The 19,560-nt window shown below is 42.7% G+C and overlaps 2 protein-coding genes across 12 annotated transcripts; one reads left to right on the top strand and one right to left on the bottom strand.

Annotated features, from left to right (window-relative positions):
* The first annotated feature begins 817 nt into the window (after positions 1 to 817).
* On the top strand, positions 818 to 8,767 carry tmem243b (transmembrane protein 243, mitochondrial b). 8 transcript variants are annotated; one of them, XM_082511725.1, is made up of 6 exons: positions 2,015 to 2,165; positions 2,714 to 2,810; positions 5,546 to 5,719; positions 5,946 to 5,996; positions 7,072 to 7,176; positions 7,260 to 8,767. In XM_082511725.1, exons 3-6 carry the CDS (start codon positions 5,642 to 5,644, stop codon positions 7,377 to 7,379), a joined length of 354 nt encoding a protein of 117 aa, XP_082367851.1. In that variant the 5' UTR covers positions 2,015 to 2,165; positions 2,714 to 2,810; positions 5,546 to 5,641; the 3' UTR covers positions 7,380 to 8,767. The 8 variants fall into 8 exon arrangements, with proteins under 8 accessions (XP_082367850.1, XP_082367851.1, XP_082367846.1 ...); XM_082511720.1 differs by having other exon boundaries at positions 5,448 to 5,719; XM_082511722.1 differs by lacking the exon at positions 2,015 to 2,165 and adding an exon at positions 2,186 to 2,300 and having other exon boundaries at positions 5,448 to 5,719.
* Positions 8,768 to 9,624: 857 nt separating this feature from the next.
* On the bottom strand, positions 9,625 to 17,598 carry dmtf1 (cyclin D binding myb-like transcription factor 1). Of its 4 annotated transcripts, none has more exons than XM_082511715.1 (17): positions 17,515 to 17,598; positions 15,535 to 15,650; positions 14,500 to 14,634; positions 14,106 to 14,191; positions 13,774 to 13,885; positions 13,181 to 13,257; positions 12,941 to 13,098; positions 12,827 to 12,859; positions 12,631 to 12,740; positions 12,318 to 12,546; positions 12,089 to 12,240; positions 11,783 to 11,968; positions 11,429 to 11,511; positions 11,198 to 11,356; positions 10,902 to 11,123; positions 10,471 to 10,576; positions 9,625 to 10,014 (listed from the first exon to the last, which is right to left on the bottom strand). In XM_082511715.1, exons 2-17 carry the CDS (start codon positions 15,641 to 15,643, stop codon positions 9,980 to 9,982), a joined length of 1,992 nt encoding a protein of 663 aa, XP_082367841.1. In that variant the 5' UTR covers positions 15,644 to 15,650; positions 17,515 to 17,598; the 3' UTR covers positions 9,625 to 9,979. The 4 variants fall into 4 exon arrangements, with proteins under 4 accessions (XP_082367841.1, XP_082367843.1, XP_082367844.1 ...); XM_082511717.1 differs by having other exon boundaries at positions 11,429 to 11,505; XM_082511718.1 differs by having other exon boundaries at positions 14,539 to 14,634.
* Between the last annotated feature and the right edge of the window lie 1,962 nt (positions 17,599 to 19,560).

The raw sequence follows: 19,560 nt of genomic DNA, 5'->3' as shown, positions 1-19,560 counted from the left end.
AGGTATTAAATCGACATGACTTACTTCCAGCAAAATCCGATAACTAGCGGGGAGATCTGTTTGTATGGGCTTAAAACCTGGGCCCTTGTGCTTTTGTTTACATCAGGCTGGAGCCTTACTGTGACCTGTCGTGTTCACTGATAACTGAGCCAAAGTCCATGTGCAGAGCGGAAGGACGCTGACTGCAAATCTGGAAAAACGGAGCACCAAAGAATACAGATCAGATATTTTAGTAATTCAATCATATATATATATATATATATATATATATATATATATATATATATAATCATATTCTTTAACAGATGAATTAATTCAGCACTGAGCACACAGTTTTCTAACCCTGTAAACCACCTGAGCTGATATAATATGAAAATAATAGGGTTTTTATTTCCACGAGAGTTAGACAGTAGTTAGAAAAACCGATTTAATTATCAAACAATCAGTTTTACTGATGGTTTATAGATAATAATGCTTGTGTAAGAAGTTAGACTCAAGGCCCGAAAGTGAGTCACGTTATCTTGAAGTGAAGTTGTATTCTGAGAAAATGCTTCAGTTACGTCATTGCAGGAATTTATTTTCTAGAACAGATTTCAAGCAAGCATGAGTTTCTCTTTCTTTGGGTCTGTTTTGCTGGGGTTAATCTCAGGGCTTGTCACACTGCCCTCATGTGATGCTAACATGAGGGGTGAGATTATGTATGGGCCCACTGCTTCTCAGATCTCAGGCTTCCCCCACCTCAAATCAAACCCAGTGGTTATTTAGCTGCCCCTGGAGTGTGTTTATGCTTATTAACTTGTAATTAAAGAAAGTTGATCCGGCCTTGCTACAGGCAGGAGGTGAGTGAAATACCATTACTCATATTACAGGACTGCTTTAAGTTGCTATGACAGAAGTCTTTTATTCTTCACACCGAACTCCATTCAGAGTTTGAGTGATTTAACTTAGCAGGGTGCTGAAATTATTACGGGAAAATTTTGCTTTTAAATATCCAATTTTTAAAAAATCGTTTTTGTTTACCTGAAATCGTTGTTTTTTTTTAAAGAAATGTTTTGTATAAAATAATATATTTACCGGGTTAAACTGCAAAAAACTTAATTTAAAAAACAATTTGTTAAAATAGCGTGCCTATTAGTGGCCACTGTTACATTACTCTTACTTTTTTTTAGACACGGCGCTTTTGGTTATAAACGGCCAGTTTTGTTTGTGTGTTTGTTTGTTTTGTTGGTTTTTATGGAGTTCGGCCTAAGCGTCGGCCCAACAATAATTCCACTCGCCTTTAACAGCAGAGAGCTTTTAATGGAAACTGGAACTCCCGACATTTTGTGTTTGCTGTCTCTTAGAGGGCGCTCGTGAGCTAGTCCGCAATGGACGGCGACACAAAAATGTAAATGTTGCCTTGTTACAATTATCTTCTAAAAATTTTCATCGTATTTTTAAACAAATATGTTTTTACAATGACAAACATCATTCTACTTTAATTTTTCACAGATTTCAAGTGCAGTTAAAAAAGTATTTCTGTGCTTATTAGGGACGTCACAGCACCATTAGCAACTTTACGGCAGCTGCCATTTTGATTTCAGGCAAGAAGGCGGCAGCATCAGAGAATTTGTAGCAGCTACCTCTTTGTACCATTACGTTCACTCATCTCAGTCAACTAAATATTCCGAACACTTAAACGTTTCCACTATGTTTTATGTACGCATGTTTATCGTCCATAAATATGTGCCATCAAGAGTTGCCTACTGTCGTAAATACCTTACCAGGCAACTCAGCAAGTATTGGCAGAATAGGTAAATTTGTTTCACAGCGTGAAAAACTAAAACGTAGTGCCGTTTTATTTCAATTCAGACGCAGAATAAATACGGTGTTAGCGAATAATACAATAAAATGTGACCTTTTAAAGCTATAAGCAAGTCTAAGTAACTATTTTAGCCGTGTATCTACACTCACTCCTGCTCACTGAGGAGCGCCCCCTGTTGCGCTCCAGGGTGAAGTGCAGCCATTTCGAGTACAGTGGGACCGACAGGAAGTGGAATGGCTATCTTACAGATCGGCTGTGATAACAGCTCGATGCGGACCTGCCGGGCTTTAATTCCCTTTAACTGTGACCCTGATCGCTCTGAAGTTGATTCCAGTAGAGTCAACACAGAAGTGGGAGGCAGGTATGTTTCACTGGAAGATTTAGATTAGAGGAAGATTTTTTGGTAAATTTGTGGGCACTTCTCGAGCAGCCGGGGAGCAGTTGTTTGGAGTTAGCTTAGCTCAGATCACCCGCTTCGGTGCTGGCCCTATCACGGGTAAATCTCAGGTTAGCTTACACTACTGAAGGCAGCTTTAAGGTTACCGTCTTCTTTCCATTTCTATGCATGCTTAATAATATTAATGGCTAAGATACGAGCTCTTCTCCAGCGTTTTCTCCTCGTAGTGCTAACATATGGTCGTTAACCCTCAGGTGAAGCTACTGAGCTGTTTTGAGTGAACTTGAGCGATTACAGACACGATAAGCTATATACTGAGCCCGCAGAGTGCACAGCATCAATTTGAGTCAGACTATGTTTTCAAAGCAGATTAAAGCTCTTTAATTTCTCTGTGTTGGAGGACAGTTCAATGCTAAAGACTTTGAGATTTCTGGAAATTGGTATTTACTGAAACAATAATAATTACTAACAAGTTATTTTCAGTAATTCCCCGTGTTTTTATTTTTATGCAGCTTGTCTGTGGTTTTATGTCCCTGTAACTTGAAACCAACCATTACTGACAAGAGAGACGTTTTTGACCAAAACTGTGGTCCTGCTAACATTTCAGAGGTAAATAATCAAACCTTCATCACATGGGACTTCGCTGTCAGGCTGTTTGTGCTTAATGCTTTTTTCATTACAGTAACACACTGTTTACATTTATTAAGCTCTGAGCTGTGTAAAACGTGTAGCACTCTACAAACATTTGTCCAGGTTAAAGCTGATCGATCACAGCTGTGGGAACGTGGTTCCTATCGAGAGTGCTCCTTGGAACCTTTCTGCTGGTGCCACAGTTGCACAAGAGCGGGATGATTGAAGTGTGCACGACACAAGCAAAGAAAGGACATCAGATAACACCCGTGTGTTTGTACCGTGAAAACGCAGGCGCACTCAACCGTCGCGCCACATTTTGTCTGAGATCGACACAAGTGATCTCAGAAACGTGGCGTTTACAGTGGAATAGAGTTTAAAAATCAGTTTTAATCATGTTTGATGAGTTTAAAAACGTTCTAAAGTCAGAGGTTTGTGAGAAAATCGTACATATTAAAGCAGCACACATTTGACAAAGATTTTACAGTTTTTCTGCTCATAAATCTGATGTTATAGCCTTATGCTTTTTCCTGGCAAATTCTCGCTGTACTCTGAGAATGACCACTGCTTTATGACTACACAACCTCTCTCTCCTCCTTAGTTTTGCCTGTATCAGTCCTGGTGTGTCTTCATGTGTTTTAAAGTGCAGATTTCGATATTTTCCTCTGATTTGTGTTGGTATGAAGCTGCTGTGTTTGTATTCTTCCTTTATCTGGATTTATCGGGGTGTCATTTTTGTTTTTCGGTGCCTCTGTTCAGACTCAGGGTTTCTTGTTAAGCGGCCTAGTGAATCACAAGGCTTAGGAGGAATGTCGCCTTGGGCCGACCGTACACTCGGTGATAAAAGAGCTGTTGTTTTGCACTCTTGTTTTTTCTGCTGAGAAAGCTCTGCTGAGGGTTTTATTTCCTTTCCTGCCGCCTTCTCACCCAGAAAAGAAGAAATGTCTGCAGCCGCCTTTATGAAAGTGGTGCTTGAATCTGCTGAGAGGATGCATCTGTGCCCGTGTGGCGATGTCGTCACCCTGCAGGCTCACATTTTGTAGCTTTAGTAAAGTTTAGCTCCACATTGCCAGTATTTCCTGTTAAGGCCCTCAGACTGCAGAGGAGTGACTCAGTGATCAGTGGGACAGCCACTGTGGGCACCACAGTCTAATGTCCACATCTGGCTTTTGTTCATTTTTCTAAAACCAGCTTTGATGTCGGTGTCTGAAGAAACTACACCGGATAAAATCTGTGACAGAAACGTGCGCTGGTGCCGCCGACCTTTGACACCAGACTCCTCTTCCAGGATTCAAGGAGCTTTATTGTCATTTCCATCACATGTTAACATGAGGTGGAACGAAATTATGTACACACGGTCCCGGAGCTAAAAGAAACAAAATAATGAAGAAACAGAATTTCTTTAAAAAAAAAGAAGTAATAAATAAGTAGTTGTTGTTATTTTTGTTTTTTTAACAAACAGAATAACAAGTAATAAAACAATACGATAAATAAGTATTGCGACCTCTGAGTTCAAATAATTTCCTAATATGCTCATCCTTAAACACTCATGAACTATATTTGTGTTTTTTCTTTAGTCAGGAACTCTCCTGAGATGAAACTCTTTATTTTTGTAACGTTATCAAAGATAACAAAAACAAACAGGATAAAATTAAAATCCGAGCACGAAACGCCAAGCTGCTACGTGCTTTATAGATGGAATTCTCTAATAAACACTTTAAGTGTTTTTAAAGGCTTTACTAAGGTTCAACACAGGAAAATCTGCAGCCTGGGAGAGCCTGGAGGAGGCCGCTGTGTCACCAGTGTAAAGATTTAGCGGTAAATGTGTCCTTATTGGTGTTTTTATAACAACAGAAAATCAAATGGAACGGGCAATGAGGCTGCAGGAGGGTTTATAAGTCGGGAGGCCCGAGGTTCCATTTTATTTATTTTATTTTTTGTTTTTATCACTGCATCCCTCACGGGGGTTTCAAAGCTTCTGTTATAGAGAACAGGCATTGCTGCTTCTGGGGGGATCAGGTGGAATCTTCTTCCAGATGTGGCTGGCTTCTCTGTGCCTCAGCCACAGCTGTCACTTTGTTTTCTATATAAAGTGAATTCTGCTGTGTATGAAATATTAATGGTGTTCATAAGAACTGTGCAGCAGCAGGTGTTTGTTTCAGTTTCACTGCAGAAGCAGAGCGATGTTTTCTGCTTCTCCTCCCGGTTTTCCGTCACACTGTAAAGTAGTGAGGTCAGCGTGTGAGCAAGCAGCGACAGGCTCATGATCTCACTGAGCGGCCTGTGAACCGCCAGACTAACGACACGCTGTAGCTCACAGCTCTTTAAAGGAGTCTGTGAGGTTTTGATTTGAGCTTCCTCTTTCTGTACCATTCACTGTATCGATATCAGCAGCTGTGGTTTGTTATCTATCCTAAACGAAGAGGAAGTGAAGCAAGAGGAACTACAGTGTAAATCTTTCTGACGTATCCTTTGATTGGCGGCAGCGGCTGACCACTACTGACAGACAATCATGTTGTTCCTCAGAGAAACTTTGACACTCTGATATTTAATGCTTTTCAGGGAGCGCTGCCCACGCTGCCTCTTGTTAACAGTCTCTGTTTTCTGTCACTAAAGTGAAGGAGGAACAGCAGCCTACCTGGTCCCTTTAGCCCACACCTCTATAATGTCCCCACGGCTCCGCCCACACTGACCGTCTTCTCCCCGGCGTGCAGAAAGACACGGCTAGTATGCAGCAGAACTGTCGCAGCTTTTCCATGAAGTGGCGCTGCTGAGAAACGATCAGTCGGGGCTGTACTGCCGGCGCCGCCATGGATGACTTCACTACAAGGACGTATGGCACGAGTGGCCTGGACAACAGACCGCTGTTTGGAGAGACGTCCGCTCGGGTATGATGTCAGCCATTACTGATGTTTCTGCAGGAGAGCGACTGGGCTGTGTATAAAGAGCAAAAGCTGCTGAGGACTACTTTCAGCAGCGGATTAATCTGAATATTTATTAACTGTTGCTTGTACTGAAGTAATTCATTAGAGTCACTTTAGCTGAAAATGATCAGGTCTGATCAGCAGTGCGTAATCCTCAGGGTGATGCACTCATCTGATCTGTTTCTTGCAGGATCGAATCATCAACACGGCAGTGGGGGGATTTACGTCTGTGGTGGTTCTGGTGAGTTCCGCATCGTTCATACAGACCTAAAAAAATGTCACCACACCTGCTCTGGCACACAGGAAGAAGCCGCTCCTGAGTGGGCGGAGGTGAAACCAGCCAGTCTAGCAGCTGCTGCTCTTCTCCTCTCAGTGCAGTGTCTCAATCTTTTTTTTTTTTTTTTTTTTTTTGTCCCTGAACACATCTGTCCATCAGCCAGAGACCTCTTTGATCTAAAACCCATGCTGCTGGTGTCCTGAGACAGAATTACAAAGCCTGACCTTGCCTGTCTGTCTGAAGCTCAGAGTAAGGCGTAGAATAAAGGAACTCAAACTTGGGATTATTTTCATAACTGTTAACAGCATCATTTAATATTTGTGCAGCTAAATTATCCACCAGGTAGCTGGATATCCTTACGGCTAATGATTTGTCAATCACAAGCTGTGAACCAATGAGCATACCTCAGGTAACCCTCCTTTCAACCAAACCAAACCAAAGTTCACCAGCTTTTATCTTTTCTTCAGTGTGCCTAAAAACGTGGGACTGAGCCAGTAAGTTTATCAGAAAAGTGTTTCCCGAGGGTCAGCGACATCTCGCCCTGGAGCTATCGGCCATATTGGATGTGATATTAAAAACAGGTCGTGAGGGGAGAATGTTGTTCCCAGACCTGGTGTTGCTAGGTGAAATCGCAGCTGTCTATGGTTTCCTGTAGGCTGCACACGAGACATCAGCATATCTGCAAACACTCACTGAGTGGAACGGCATTAAAACCCCAAAAAGTGGGGGGCAAACAGAAAATGGAACATTCACCTTCAAAGTAAAAGTTGCACATTTTGAAACATGAGCTCTGAGATGAAACCCTTACTTTGAAGGACAACGCTTTCAGTTTGTGTCGCATGACCAGAATGGACAAGTTCATGTCAGCTGACTGCAAAACGGTTGCACGACCAAAAGTGTTAGCAACCACAGCTATCAGAAGTCTTTACCATCTCTGGCTGCGACTGTCGCTTCATGCGGGTTGTGCTCAAAAGAACGTACAGAAGAGTGACGTATGTTCACTAGCATGTATTTTTATTCACGAGCATTTGTTTTGCAGGTGACTGTCATCTGTTCCTTTGTGTTTCCCACGATGCCTCCGCGGCCGCTGAACATCTTCTTCGCCGTGTGCATCCTGCTGACCTGCAGCTCTACGTTAGTGCTGGTAAACAAACATGGCCAAATGCTCACGCAAAGGTCGCCGGGTCACAGAAGGGAGCCTTTAAACGTCTGTTCTCTGTCTTGCAGATATTCTGGTACCGGCAGGGCAACCTGGAGCCCAAATTCAGGAATCTGATCTACTTCATGCTGGCGTCCATCGTGCTGCTGTGTATATGTGCCAACCTCTACTTCCATGACGTCAGGTAAAGGCAGGGCCAAGGAAGCGGGAACAAGGGAACACGTAGCCTTCATGAGCAGGACCAGCGTGAAGGAGTCACATGACCAAAATAATAACTGTTACATAAACTTGAACCTGATGTGGAATCAGCACCAGTGGGAACTGTGCACAGAGACTTGACTCAGTGTGGGATGATGATGTACTGTAAGAGGTGACAAACTGCTGGAGCACAACACACAGTCGACTGTTTATACGCACAAAAAATCCACCTCTGATTCTCAGAGTCGCTTTAAATCTGACGTCTTTTACATTTATCTTTCCTTCACTCTCACGTTTGATCTGCAGTTCTTTAAAGATATGAGTTTTGATCATTAAACTCCAACAAAACGCCATCAAAGGTCCCATTAACAGGACAGCAGGAGGCAGGAATGCAGGCTGGATGTCAGAGAGCTCCTTTACTCACCAGCTTCGCTCTGTTTTTTCCCAGGGAGAAAGTGTCCAAAAACAAAACCTGTAGTTCCTCTAGTGGCCACTAGAGGCTGGCACCAGCAGTGAGTCGGTAGACTCCCTTGTTAAAACACAGAAATAAACATATTTTTATCCTGATACACTGTTCAAACCTTTAACAGCTGCAGCAGAGATGAACCATGGTGGTGCCCAACAAACCTGAGACGTCACAATGGCCATGTCCATCTTTTATATACAGACTGTGGACATTATGAAGGCATAAACATGTTTTATCCTAAATCTACTTCCAAAGTGGACTCTTCAGAACAATTCAAACATAGACAAGCTCACAAAGGGAACAAAGGACCAGGCCACTGTCATACCATAACCTCATCTTATCTGTTAGTCTGAGAATCTGCTAATTATGGATTATAGTATGCCATGCCACCACCACCCCTTCTCAGGAGAGAAAACGGAAGCTAATGGTGGTGTGTGTCGTCTGTTACCATTAACTAATATAAAAACCCATAGTGGTGCATTCAGGGGGCTTTCTGTCCTCAGCCCAAATTCAGATGTATTCTGCTGCTGTTACCTGCTCAGGTGAGAACCAGGTGGGCTTTTCCTTTAACCTGGATGCAGGCTGTGAGCATGGAGGGAAGCAGCAGTTCAGTACTGTAGACGTTAGCAGGCAGCTGTAGCAGCACATCGGAAATATGCAAACCTGTGTTTTCTCCGTCTGTCGGCTTCTGATAACCGTGTATATAATTACTGTCCACATGTGGCTGAGAGGATTTTAAGTTGGATTTAAATGCCGAATTACACAGACTGCCAATTCTTTGCACTAAGCATTTCTAAATCACACACACTCTCTCTCTACCCTTTTTCTCTCTCAGGCCAGCTGTAGCACCAGTGGAAATGAATGAAAGCTTTGTAAATGGCTTTACCCATAAAGCTGTGTCACTGTTATTAATCTGGCTGTTTCAGATCCATTCAGTCCTCAAGCATCCATTCCTCCTGCTGCTCCTGCTTTATGACCTGTTATTCATATAAGGTTTTCAGTTTTCCAATTTTCCAAAAAACACCATCGAGGGTTTAAAAGCCTTCAGATCCTCTTTTCAATAAAGTTTAAAAAAAAAAACAGGAGCGGGAGGTTATTTTCCATCTAAAGATAATAAACCTGAGTCTAACAGAAAGAAGACAGAAAACTAACTAGTAGCGACGTTTGGTAGGTTGAATGATGATCAGGTAGAATCTGATACGTCCACAGCACGAGGCAGCATTAGCAACCAGGGAACAATGGCAAGAAGAACCCTGGTGCTTAATTAGTTTGGAGTAAATCCTCCAACCGGCCTGTTTAAAGGGCCAGTTTGCCCAGAATTACCAAACCAGACTATAAACTGGATTCCGCATTAATCATGCAAGGCTGCTTATGTTTACACCAACCGTAAGAAATCACTGCCTCTGTGGGCAGCTATGACTTCTGACTAGTTCAAGCAAAACTCACAAAAAACATCAAAACCAGCAGCACTCCCATCTCTGCGCCATCTGTTGGAATGAATGCTCTCTGAGGGACTATTTTCAGCTGCGGATAAATCCAGCGGGTGTTACAGGCGTTACCAGCTATGAAACAATGGAAACAGAGCTGTGTGTTACAGAGGAACAGGATAAACCTCTTTAGGGCAAATAAGCCCAGCCTTTCACAATAAAAGCCAACCTGACCACAGCTTCAGGATTATGTTTTTTTTACTTTAAAATTTCACATAAGTTCCTGCTGAAAACAGCAGTTTACGATTTAAAGTCTTCAAAAATGAGCATAAATAAATAAAGGTGTAATTAAGTCATGAAAAAACAGGTGGAAAATGTGTAACATTGAACTATTCCTTTGAGTTCTGTTGATCATTGTCACCATCCCGACAAAACAACTTCATGTAAAATGAAAAAGGATGATTTTTCAGATCCAAGGGTCCATTCACATTAAAGTGTCCAGGCTTTAGAGTCTCTTTGGCACTGCGGTCATTTCATTCAGGGACTCCAAAAATGTTCCGTTTAGTTTTAAAGTGCTTGCATCCGTTAAAGAGGAAACGGGAAGCAGGAGAGGAGGGAGTATCACAGTCTGACATGCCGGGTCAAGCCCAAGGGTGGAGGTGTCGCCCTGAGCGACAGCTGCAGCGGGAAGTCCGACTCAGTCAGAGACTTCCTGGTTTTCCAAGATGGGATCTGATGAAAAACAAAGGAAGTGATGCTCAGGTGAAATTCGTGCAGCAGTATGAATACTCTGATTACACACTTGGAGAGAAACTTCAGGCTATATTTTTCATGTTAAACAATTCTTGTTTCTTTAATTTATTTTTCTATTTTTAATCATCAGAATTTCCAAGTGCACCACAGGGGTAGAGGGCATCAGATTTGGAAGCCTGGGTATTTTCACCACCCCGCCATACAGCTGGGCGGCGTGGACACTAAAGCACAACCTCATCATTTAAAAGACACGAAGGCTTGAAAACCCAATCAAACAGTGTGAATTTAAAGCAGCGCACGCAGCACACAGGGACTCGTCTCTGAGCAGTAAAGGAGATGCTGAGCCTCGTGGGTCACGGTTGCCATAGTTTCACTGACAGGAGGCAGAGCATAGATTCGCAGTTACGTTCTACTTTAACTGTGTGTGCGTGTTACCTGTTAGTGTGCTACTGATGTTGGGAGGAGACACGATCAGCACGGCACTCCCAGACGTTATCCCAGAATGCACCATTGGAGCCTCCATCGGGGGGGAACGCAGGCCCTGACACACACACAAACACACACTGTTGTATTGTTCAGTCATCATTGTGTGCTCCCTCTGGGTACAAGGACAACACAGCTGACTTGGTTGTGTTGTGACCCCACCCTCCCCCCTTGTTTTTTCTCACTGTACAAATATATTTATTTGTTTTGTTTAAGTTAAAATTCTTACATATTCTGGTCATAAAAAAGTTTTAATCCACAAAACTGGCTTCTATTATTTTGTCCACCCCTTTATTTCTCAACAAAAACAGAACGATACTAACAGAAAGCTTTTCGAATTAAAAGCACGCAAACAACGTGTGAGGAAAAACTGAAGCTTCTACTTTGTCTGTGTCACTGAAGCCATTCGTCATTGGCTCCTGAGTTTCCGTGGCGACACTCTCCGACCCCTCCAACAGACTTGCGGCGTCGAGACGATCGTCCTGGCCCCGGGTCTCAGTCTCCACCACCAGCTGCTGCTGGCTGAGGGCTTCAGAGGAGGAGGAGGCGGGGTCAGAGGTGACAGTCTGGATGATGACGCCATCGCTGGAGCAGAGACTGTCGGCCTGGAGATGGAAAGCATGTGAAAAGACGCACACGCACACACACACGTTTACCCTCAGCAGGGCAATAAACTGACCGACAGACTGTGGAGGATAATGTGTTCATGAGATGAGGGCGAGGAGCTCGTCGTCAGGGTAACGGTGCTGTTATTGGCTAAGCTCAATGGAAGGCCCTGATTGGGTGTCGTCTGGAGGTAGTAGGTTCCCGGGGTGCCGGTGGGCTGCAGGTGGAACGACTGCACAAAGAAAAGGTTTTAAATTCATTCATATTCATGTGTTTTATTGTGAAAGGCGCTCGTGGTGCTTACCGGCAGGATCTCAAAGGTCTGCAGCGCTCCAGCATTCAGTGTGATGGTCTCGCTGTCGCTAGCTGCTGCCGCTGAATCTGACGCTAACACAGAAACACAAACAGAGCAACAGTCAGAGGTCTCGCTGTCAGGACAAGAACATCTTCAGCTGCAGGCAGCACACCTGTTACACGCTGTCCAACAGGTAAACCTCAGTCACCTTCTTCTCTGATTCATCAGCGTAGTCTGGTTCTAATTCTTCTTCTTCTATGGTGGTTTAGTATCTCCATAAAAAAAAAATAGTGTGGCCACAGCAGCAGCACACGCAGAGGAAGTGAACATGTGGGTGGTGTAGTGCAGGCGTGCGAGGCTCACCCAGGTGTGTGATCTGCAGCGGGATCTGTAAGGGAATCTGCAGTGCGGCCACAGAGCTAGGGGCGGGGCTGGCTCCGCCGCTGTTCTCGTCTAATCGGGTGAGTCGGATCTGAAGGGAGGAGGGGCTGCCCGGAACAGATGCTGACTGCGAGGAGGCCATGAGCTCCTGGAGGCCCTTCAGGAGGACTAGCGACGCAAACCACATCACGAGATTTTAATAATAGAAGAAGAGAATCAGAAACATGAGGAAATAAATGACGGTATTAATTTGTGTGTGTGTGTGTGTGTGTGTGTGTGTATCCATACCACTGAAGGGGATGTCCTTGTGATTGGCCACTTGTCTCTTGATGCTCCACCACTTTGATCGGAGCCACTGGGGTGATCGAACGCTGCTCCATCCGCCGGCGAGATCCTCCCACTTAATTTCATTCTCATCATCCACGTCAAGCTCTGATATCCTGAAACACGGTATCAAGCTTACACATGGTTTACTATGCTCGCTCACACACACGTGTGCACGCCCACACCGCCGTACCTGCGTACAAGATTCAAGTCATCTTCCTTCGTCCACTCAGTTCCTCCACTGTGCTTCCAGTTCAGGTAGTTCAGCCATTTAGACCGACACTGCTTTTCTGAGCGTGTGCGGACTCGATCAGCCACCGTCGCCCATGACACGCCTCCTGTGACCGCCGACCCCGGTGACACCCCTGCCATCTCGTATACGACCTCGGCAAGCCGTCGCTCCTCGTCCTCGCTCCATTTACCTGGTTTTTAAAAACAGAGCGAATTTCAAAATAAAAGCAAGCATTTAAATATCTCTACAAGTACAAACGGCTGCTGTGCAGTACCTGTGTTGCACGTGTCCTTCATCAGCCGGCAGCGATCTTTCACAGAGGATGCACTGCGACCTAGTGCAGCACCGATAGTCGCCCAGTCGTTCCCGTGTTTCTCCCTCAACCTAAACACATCACATATAAACACGGGTTAGTGTGAAATCCATTTTACACCGTCATCAAGCGCTCGTTAAAACAAAGTTGTACTTACGCCTTCAGTTTCTCGATCTCATCAGGAGTGTACCTAAGACACAAACCACTCCTTAAACAAAAACCAACAAACTTGCACTGCCTTTCTTACACCATCTTTTCTCTGTGCACTCACTTGCCGACATGGTTGCGGTTGTCGTACATCCGGAGGACTCGTCTGTAGACGGCAAACAGCGGCCTGTTCAATCCCAACGCCACGGAGCGGTAGAAGTCCTTCCTCTCCTCTTTGGACATCTCAAAGATGATCTCTGCCGGGTCCTCGATGCCGCGGCCCTGAGATCGTGGCCACAAGAACAGTTTAACGTCATCAGACGTCACAGAGGCAGAAATTATGTCAGGGACCAACCCCACGTACCTTCACGTACTGGTCGATGTTCCTCATGAGGATGTCGATCTCCTCTTTAGACCACATGCCCTGTTTCCACTTATGACCTGAAAAGGAAGAGACATGAAAACCTGCATTGTTTCTAATGAACAGCAGGGGGTGACTCGTCTGGACTCCAGCCATATGAAAGTCTTTCCTGAGGAGTTCATGGTTCCAGTCGCTGGTTTGAGTAAAAAATTATGTTTATTTTATACATTCTGGTTTCATTTAAAGTCAAAAAGGAGAAGAAAAATCAGCTTTTAACCAGACTTTTTTTTCCCCTTTGTTAAGTTTGGCTTTATCAGAACTTTTTATTGTGTACTTTGCTGCTGCTAACGGACTCCAACATCCATCGAGGCGGACTACGAGGTGTGCAGTAGGAGTCCTAAATAAACATCATGCTGTCTTCAACAGGACTCTAAACTAGAGTCTGACACCATGAAGTCATCAGGAAAGAGTTCACTGAGCTCATTTTCACACAGACTTCCAAACAGTCTGACTTCTTTTGGGCCGTGCTGTTTTCTCTAAGCCTCTCAGTGAGCTGCATTCACTGTCTGCTACAGAGGTTCTGGCCTCGTTGGTACCTTTATTAGCCAGCGTGTCTTTGTCTTCTTTAGTTGTGAACCAGGCCTGACTGACAGGCGACACCTCCGTCTTCTGATTGGCTGAGAGGGAGTCTTCATCTTCCTGTAGGATCTGCAAACACAAAGTGATCAAAATGAAAACCTCTGTTCAGTCACCCCGTTCTCTTACATTTAATCCATTTCATATAAATAAAACTCCTTTTTGTTTTCCGTCACTTTGTTTTTATTAAAGCAGAAACAGCTCACTTTTAACTGGTGGCTCATCCTTACAGGAAACTACACAGAGCAAACACAGAACGCTTAGAATAAGAAAAAAGGAGCCTGAGCACCACCTGAATCTGAGTGACGCTGTCCTCAGAGAGCTCGTCCGCCGTGGGCGTCATCGTCACCTCAAAGGTCTCCGCCTGAGTGTCCGACACTGAGAAACGACACGGAAAATCTTTTACCCTCGAACCTTATTATCCCGCCAGAAACCCAAACAACTTCACATATTAACATTAACAGCAAACACCATAAACCAGCATGAGGATGATGACGTCACCAGCAGGTACTTTCTGGCTAAGGAGACCAGGATCTGAACAATCTGAGTTACCTCACTTGTATTTTCTGTTATTTTTGCTGGATGTGAGTAAATTTAGAGTTTGAGTAAATGAAAACCCTCTGATCAGGATGCAGCTGCAGCAGCTGTTAGCAGCAACCGTGTGAGGTGATTTCAGTGTGACTCACTGTAGTCATGAACGGGGAACGGTCCAGAGCTCGTCTGACCTGGCAACGTGACGACGGAGAACTGAGGCGTGTCCGAGTTTTTCTGCTCGTGTGTGGAGAGTCGCAGCTTCTTCTGGAGTGGCTCCGAGTCCTCGTCTGCACACACACACACACACGGGGCGACTGTGGCTCAGGGGGTTGGGAATCGCATCTGTAACCGGAAGGTCGCCGGTTCGATCCCTGGCTCTCTGTCCTGGTCGTTGTGTCCCTGGGCAAGACACTTTACCCTACTTGCCTACTGGTGTTGGCCAGAGGGGCCGATGGCACGATATGGCAGCCTCGCTTCTGTCAGTCTGCCCCAGGGCAGCTGTGGCTACAACTGTAGCTGCCTCCACCAGTGCGAGTGAATGAATAGTGGTATTGTAAAGCGCTTTGGGTGCCTTGAAAAGCGCTATATAAATCCAATCCATTACACACACAATTATTTCTATAGCCTTAATCTGACAAAAACATCATCTAAAGTTTTTGTTGTTATTTTTAGTTTCACTTTTATATTAATTGGGGTTTTTCTTACGTATACGTTTTAAGAAGTGTCACATTTATTAGAAAAAACAACAATTTTTTTTTTTAAATTGGGTAATTTCAAAACTTGGAAAATTATCAGGAGAAAAATTCATTTATGAGGAAAAAAAGACAAATTATCAGAAAAAATGACCAATTTACATGAATTTAAAAAATTCAAAAAAACTTAAAAACTGAAAAATATGAGGAAAACGCTCAAATTTATAGGAAAAATGACAAGAAAACATCACAAATTTGAACCCTGGCTGTTCTGTTTCCACTCAGGTGCAGTGTAAGAGAAACAAACCCACAGGAGCAAAAAAGTAAATAAATAAATGTGACAATTAAAAAAACAAAAGTGTTTTAATTTAATCAAAATCACCACACAGAATGTTAAAATTAAAAACCCTGAACATACTTTAAGTGTACTGATTAGTTACTGATGGGATTTGTGTGTGTGTGTGTGTGTGTGTGTGTGCGTGTGTGTGGACCCACCAGAGGGAGGACAGTGCAGTATGATGCTTCCATCACTGTCCTGAGTGAGCGTGACAGATTTGACGTTTTCTAAAGCGCCGGCGTCGTCGTCCTCTGCTGCTAAACTCATCCTGCAGCTGCAGAGAGACACAAAGACGAACTCAGAGCGATTTCACAGCCACAGGTGTTCTCAGGTACTAATTTCTCTACGAACACACCAAATTATCACAATTTGGTGTGTTCATAGTAGGCTGCAAAGCGGCTTGTAGGTTAGAGGCGCCCTATATAGGATTATTCTCTTTTTTCTCGATCAGCGTCTGCTATACTCAATGATATAATAGAAGAAGTGCTGAAGCAGCTTCTTTGGTATTTACAGGGTTCAACCAGCTGTTATTTTGGCATCAAACACCTCAGGGTCACCTCAATCAGTTAGAAACCTTCATAAGAAAAACTATTTACAGCAAAGATCTGCAAGGACTGGGACGGATTTCGACTCTGTGGGTGCCTGAAGATGGGAAAATCAAGATTTCTACACACTAGATCTGACTAATGACTAATCTCAGTCCTGATTAAGCTTGTTAATTATTTGCTTCTTTAAAAAAATAGTAATAAAATGTCACTTTCCAAGTGAGTCATTTTTCTGTCCAACCATCAGGGTTTTTCTAGCTCCAAATGGGTCATTTGGGTGATTGATCACATAATTATATTTTTTAAATATGTACATATATTATATATAGAAAAAAAATCACACTAACTGCCTAAAACTCAAATTTCACTGACAGTGATAAAATAATAACAACAACAATAATAATAATAAAAACAATGCACATGGCACAGTTAGCACCCTCTTAATAAAAAGAAGCACAACACGGTAAATAAAACATCATTTATTAATTTTAGGTGAGGTATAGAAGTGTTGCTTTTGTAATTTTTAAGACATGTTATGATGCTGAGTTTGCAAAAATGAAAGTATCAAATGTTTTAGCAGATGTTTTTTATAATGAAAAAGAGCTGATAGGCAACTAAACTAAAAATCACAGTCAGAACTCCCTTCTGAAATCTGACACTTTAAGCTAAGCGCCATCACTGTGACTCAGTTCCAGCAGTGTCACTGTAGATGTGTGATGCATGTGATCTTACACCGGTTTATGAAGACAATAAATACTGTAAACCATACAAGTTAACATGTGTTACTTTTATTGTGTACACGCCAAGCTGCTTTGAAAAACAGAAGGATTAAAAGAAAAATTGAATGCTCACAGACAGTTCTTTTCCCCAACAATAAAGTATAATAACATTTGTTATTATCAGATGCGGCCGGTAAATTCAGGGGAGTACCTATCATTTTTTACGTGATTTATAAAATGTAATAATTCTACCCTGCTCGCTGCCGCCCCCCACTGTTTTGAGGGGAAATATAACAAACAAAGAAAGGTGTAAATTATTTTCAAATATTCCGCATTTCTTTGACAGCGAGTTCACAGAATTTAAGTCTTTAATGTTTTCCTTCAATTTACGATCAATGATATGTTTACTGGCATTTAATTATCAAAACTCTATCAAATTTGGAGGTTTTTAAACGGAGTTTGGCGGACGCTGCTGTGCATCGTTATTTACACTGATGAAAAGATCGATTCTGCGCAGACTAACGCATCTTTAATGGTACGCTTACATGAATATTAGAAAAGAGACCAGCGCTGTTCTAACGCATAAGCTGTAATGTGATACGAACAAAGACCGGCATTCCCAACACTCAGTGACGCTGACTCCATGCTAACCGTTAGCCTGCTGAAAGCTAAGCAGCTGAATGAAAGACGAAAACTCTCCGGCGCCATGTTAGTCGACAAGCTGCAGCTTATGGCGTCTGTGCAGTTTGACACTGTTTTTGCGCTTTATTCTCGGCTTTGGTGCAGTTTTTATGGCTCCGAGTTTTCTCCGCACCTCTCACTGGCTTCGACTACCAAACAGACGGTGAATTTTACTTTTGATTTGGCTACTTACTTCCTGTTTTTAGTCCGGGAACTTGCAAGTTACCAGGATGAAGGTAAGTGCCAGGATGGAGGCTCGGCTGCGCGAAGGCCAGCGGGCTGCCAGGTCCGTACAGTATCCGTAAATTGTTCATGCCTATGTTAATTATATTTCATGGTTTTTAATAAACGACATCTACGACTGAAGCGCCATAAAAAGGTAAAAAGGAAAACACATTTTTGTTTGATTAAAACATGTAACAAATCAATAAAACTGAAAGTTGTAAGAGTAAAAAATATGAGGTTGTCTTTCCCCTCGTGAATTTTGCATTTTTCTCTGGCAAATGTGTGATGAGTTGTTGTTGTTTTTTTTAATTTAACAAGTTTTTTTTTTCTCATTTGTGTTTTATTGGTTTTCTTATTTATACAACATGTACAACAATACAACTTAATCACAGTGTGTGTGTTGGGCGGGGGGGAACAAGACAAAAACAAACAAACCACAAAATACAACGAGATTATACAAAATCGGGCCTCCCATTTTGTACATAGTTCAACCATTTCGAGCAGTATTCGTCAAATGAGTCCGCCTGCAACTTTAGCCTAAAAGTTATTCTTTCCATAACAAAAATAGTATATATCACGTCAGTCCACTCATTTATAGTAGGAGTATCCTCATTAAGCCAACAACGGGTTATGGCCTTTTTGGAAGCTACCAACAGCACACTGAACAAATATTTATCCGCTTTACATAGTTTAAGACTCTAAGTTACCTAGGTACAATACTGCAAAATTAAATTGTATTTTCTTTTGGAAGATTGTTTCCAGGACCTTATGTATTTCCTTCAAAAATGGAGCCACACAAGGACATTCCCAAAAAATGTGGAAATGATTTGCTGCTGCATGTCCACACTGCCTCCAGCATGTTGTCTTATGGGAATAATTGGATTTTTGAGCCGGGGTATTAAAATAATGAATTACATTCTTCCAACTGAATTCCCTCCACGAGGAGGCGCTTGTTACCGACCATTGCTGCCTACAGATCCCATCCCATTCCTCTCCTGTTAGGGATAGATTACCCTCTGTTCCCATCTTGCTTTAACATATCTTGTATCATGACCCCAGGTTGGTCAGTGAACGATATAATATAGAAATAATTTGTTGATAGGGTGCATCTCTAAATGCATTCTCGAATATGTAAATAATTTCTTCATTCCCAGTCGATAACTGGTGATGTTTTAGCTTTTATTCAGGAAGTCCCTCAGTTGCAAATATCTAAAAAAAAGTCTTGATTTTGCAACCCAAACTTATTCTTAAGGTCCTGGAAACTCATCACTTTTCCGTCTTTCAACAAGGTACTGTATGTGGTGAGACCTTTATTAGCCCACCACCTAAGAAATCCAGCTCTGTGATTTAATTGATACTTTTTAAGTACTCTTTTCCATGTCTGTATTGAGCTTACCATCCAATGGTTGCCCGGGGCTCCCAGGAGACGTAACTTTGAGGGATCTCCTATCAGTGCCCCGATAGGGAAGTTGCCTCCCAAGGAAAATTCCACTTCCTTCCATCTTGAACAATATCCAGGTTTACACCAGCCCACCAGAGTCCTTATTTGGGTTGTCCTATAATAAGTCATGTAGGCAAGGGAGGCCCAGTCCTCCTCTATCCTTGGGAAGCTGAAGTGTTTTAAACTTAACTCTTGGCTTTTTACCCGCCCATATAAATCTGGAGAGGATCCTATCCCATTCTGCTATCTATCAGTATCTATCAGGGCTTTCTATAGAAACTACTGAGAACTTGTGTTTTTTGTACATTCAGTTTGTATCCCGAGTAGGACCCATACTCCAGTTAATTTAACTATTTAAAGTCTTAGAATTTTATTTTTATTTGCTTATTTTGTTAGTTAATGCTTGATTTTACCTCCCTGGTGAAGTCCTTTAATTCATTCATTCGTTAGTCTTCTGTCCCATTATTGATATGAATTATAAATAAAATAAACAAACACACTGCAGATTTAATAATTAAAACAGAGTAAAATCAGGATTACAGAGCTGAGTGGATTTAAGAACAGGTGTAAACT

Source organism: Aulonocara stuartgranti (genome assembly GCF_965226115.1).
Source record: "Aulonocara stuartgranti genome assembly, chromosome: 17".
NCBI classification, from domain to species: domain Eukaryota; kingdom Metazoa; phylum Chordata; class Actinopteri; order Cichliformes; family Cichlidae; genus Aulonocara; species Aulonocara stuartgranti.
Note: the sequence above shows the minus strand (reverse complement) of the source record. Positions and strands in the feature narration are given on the sequence as shown.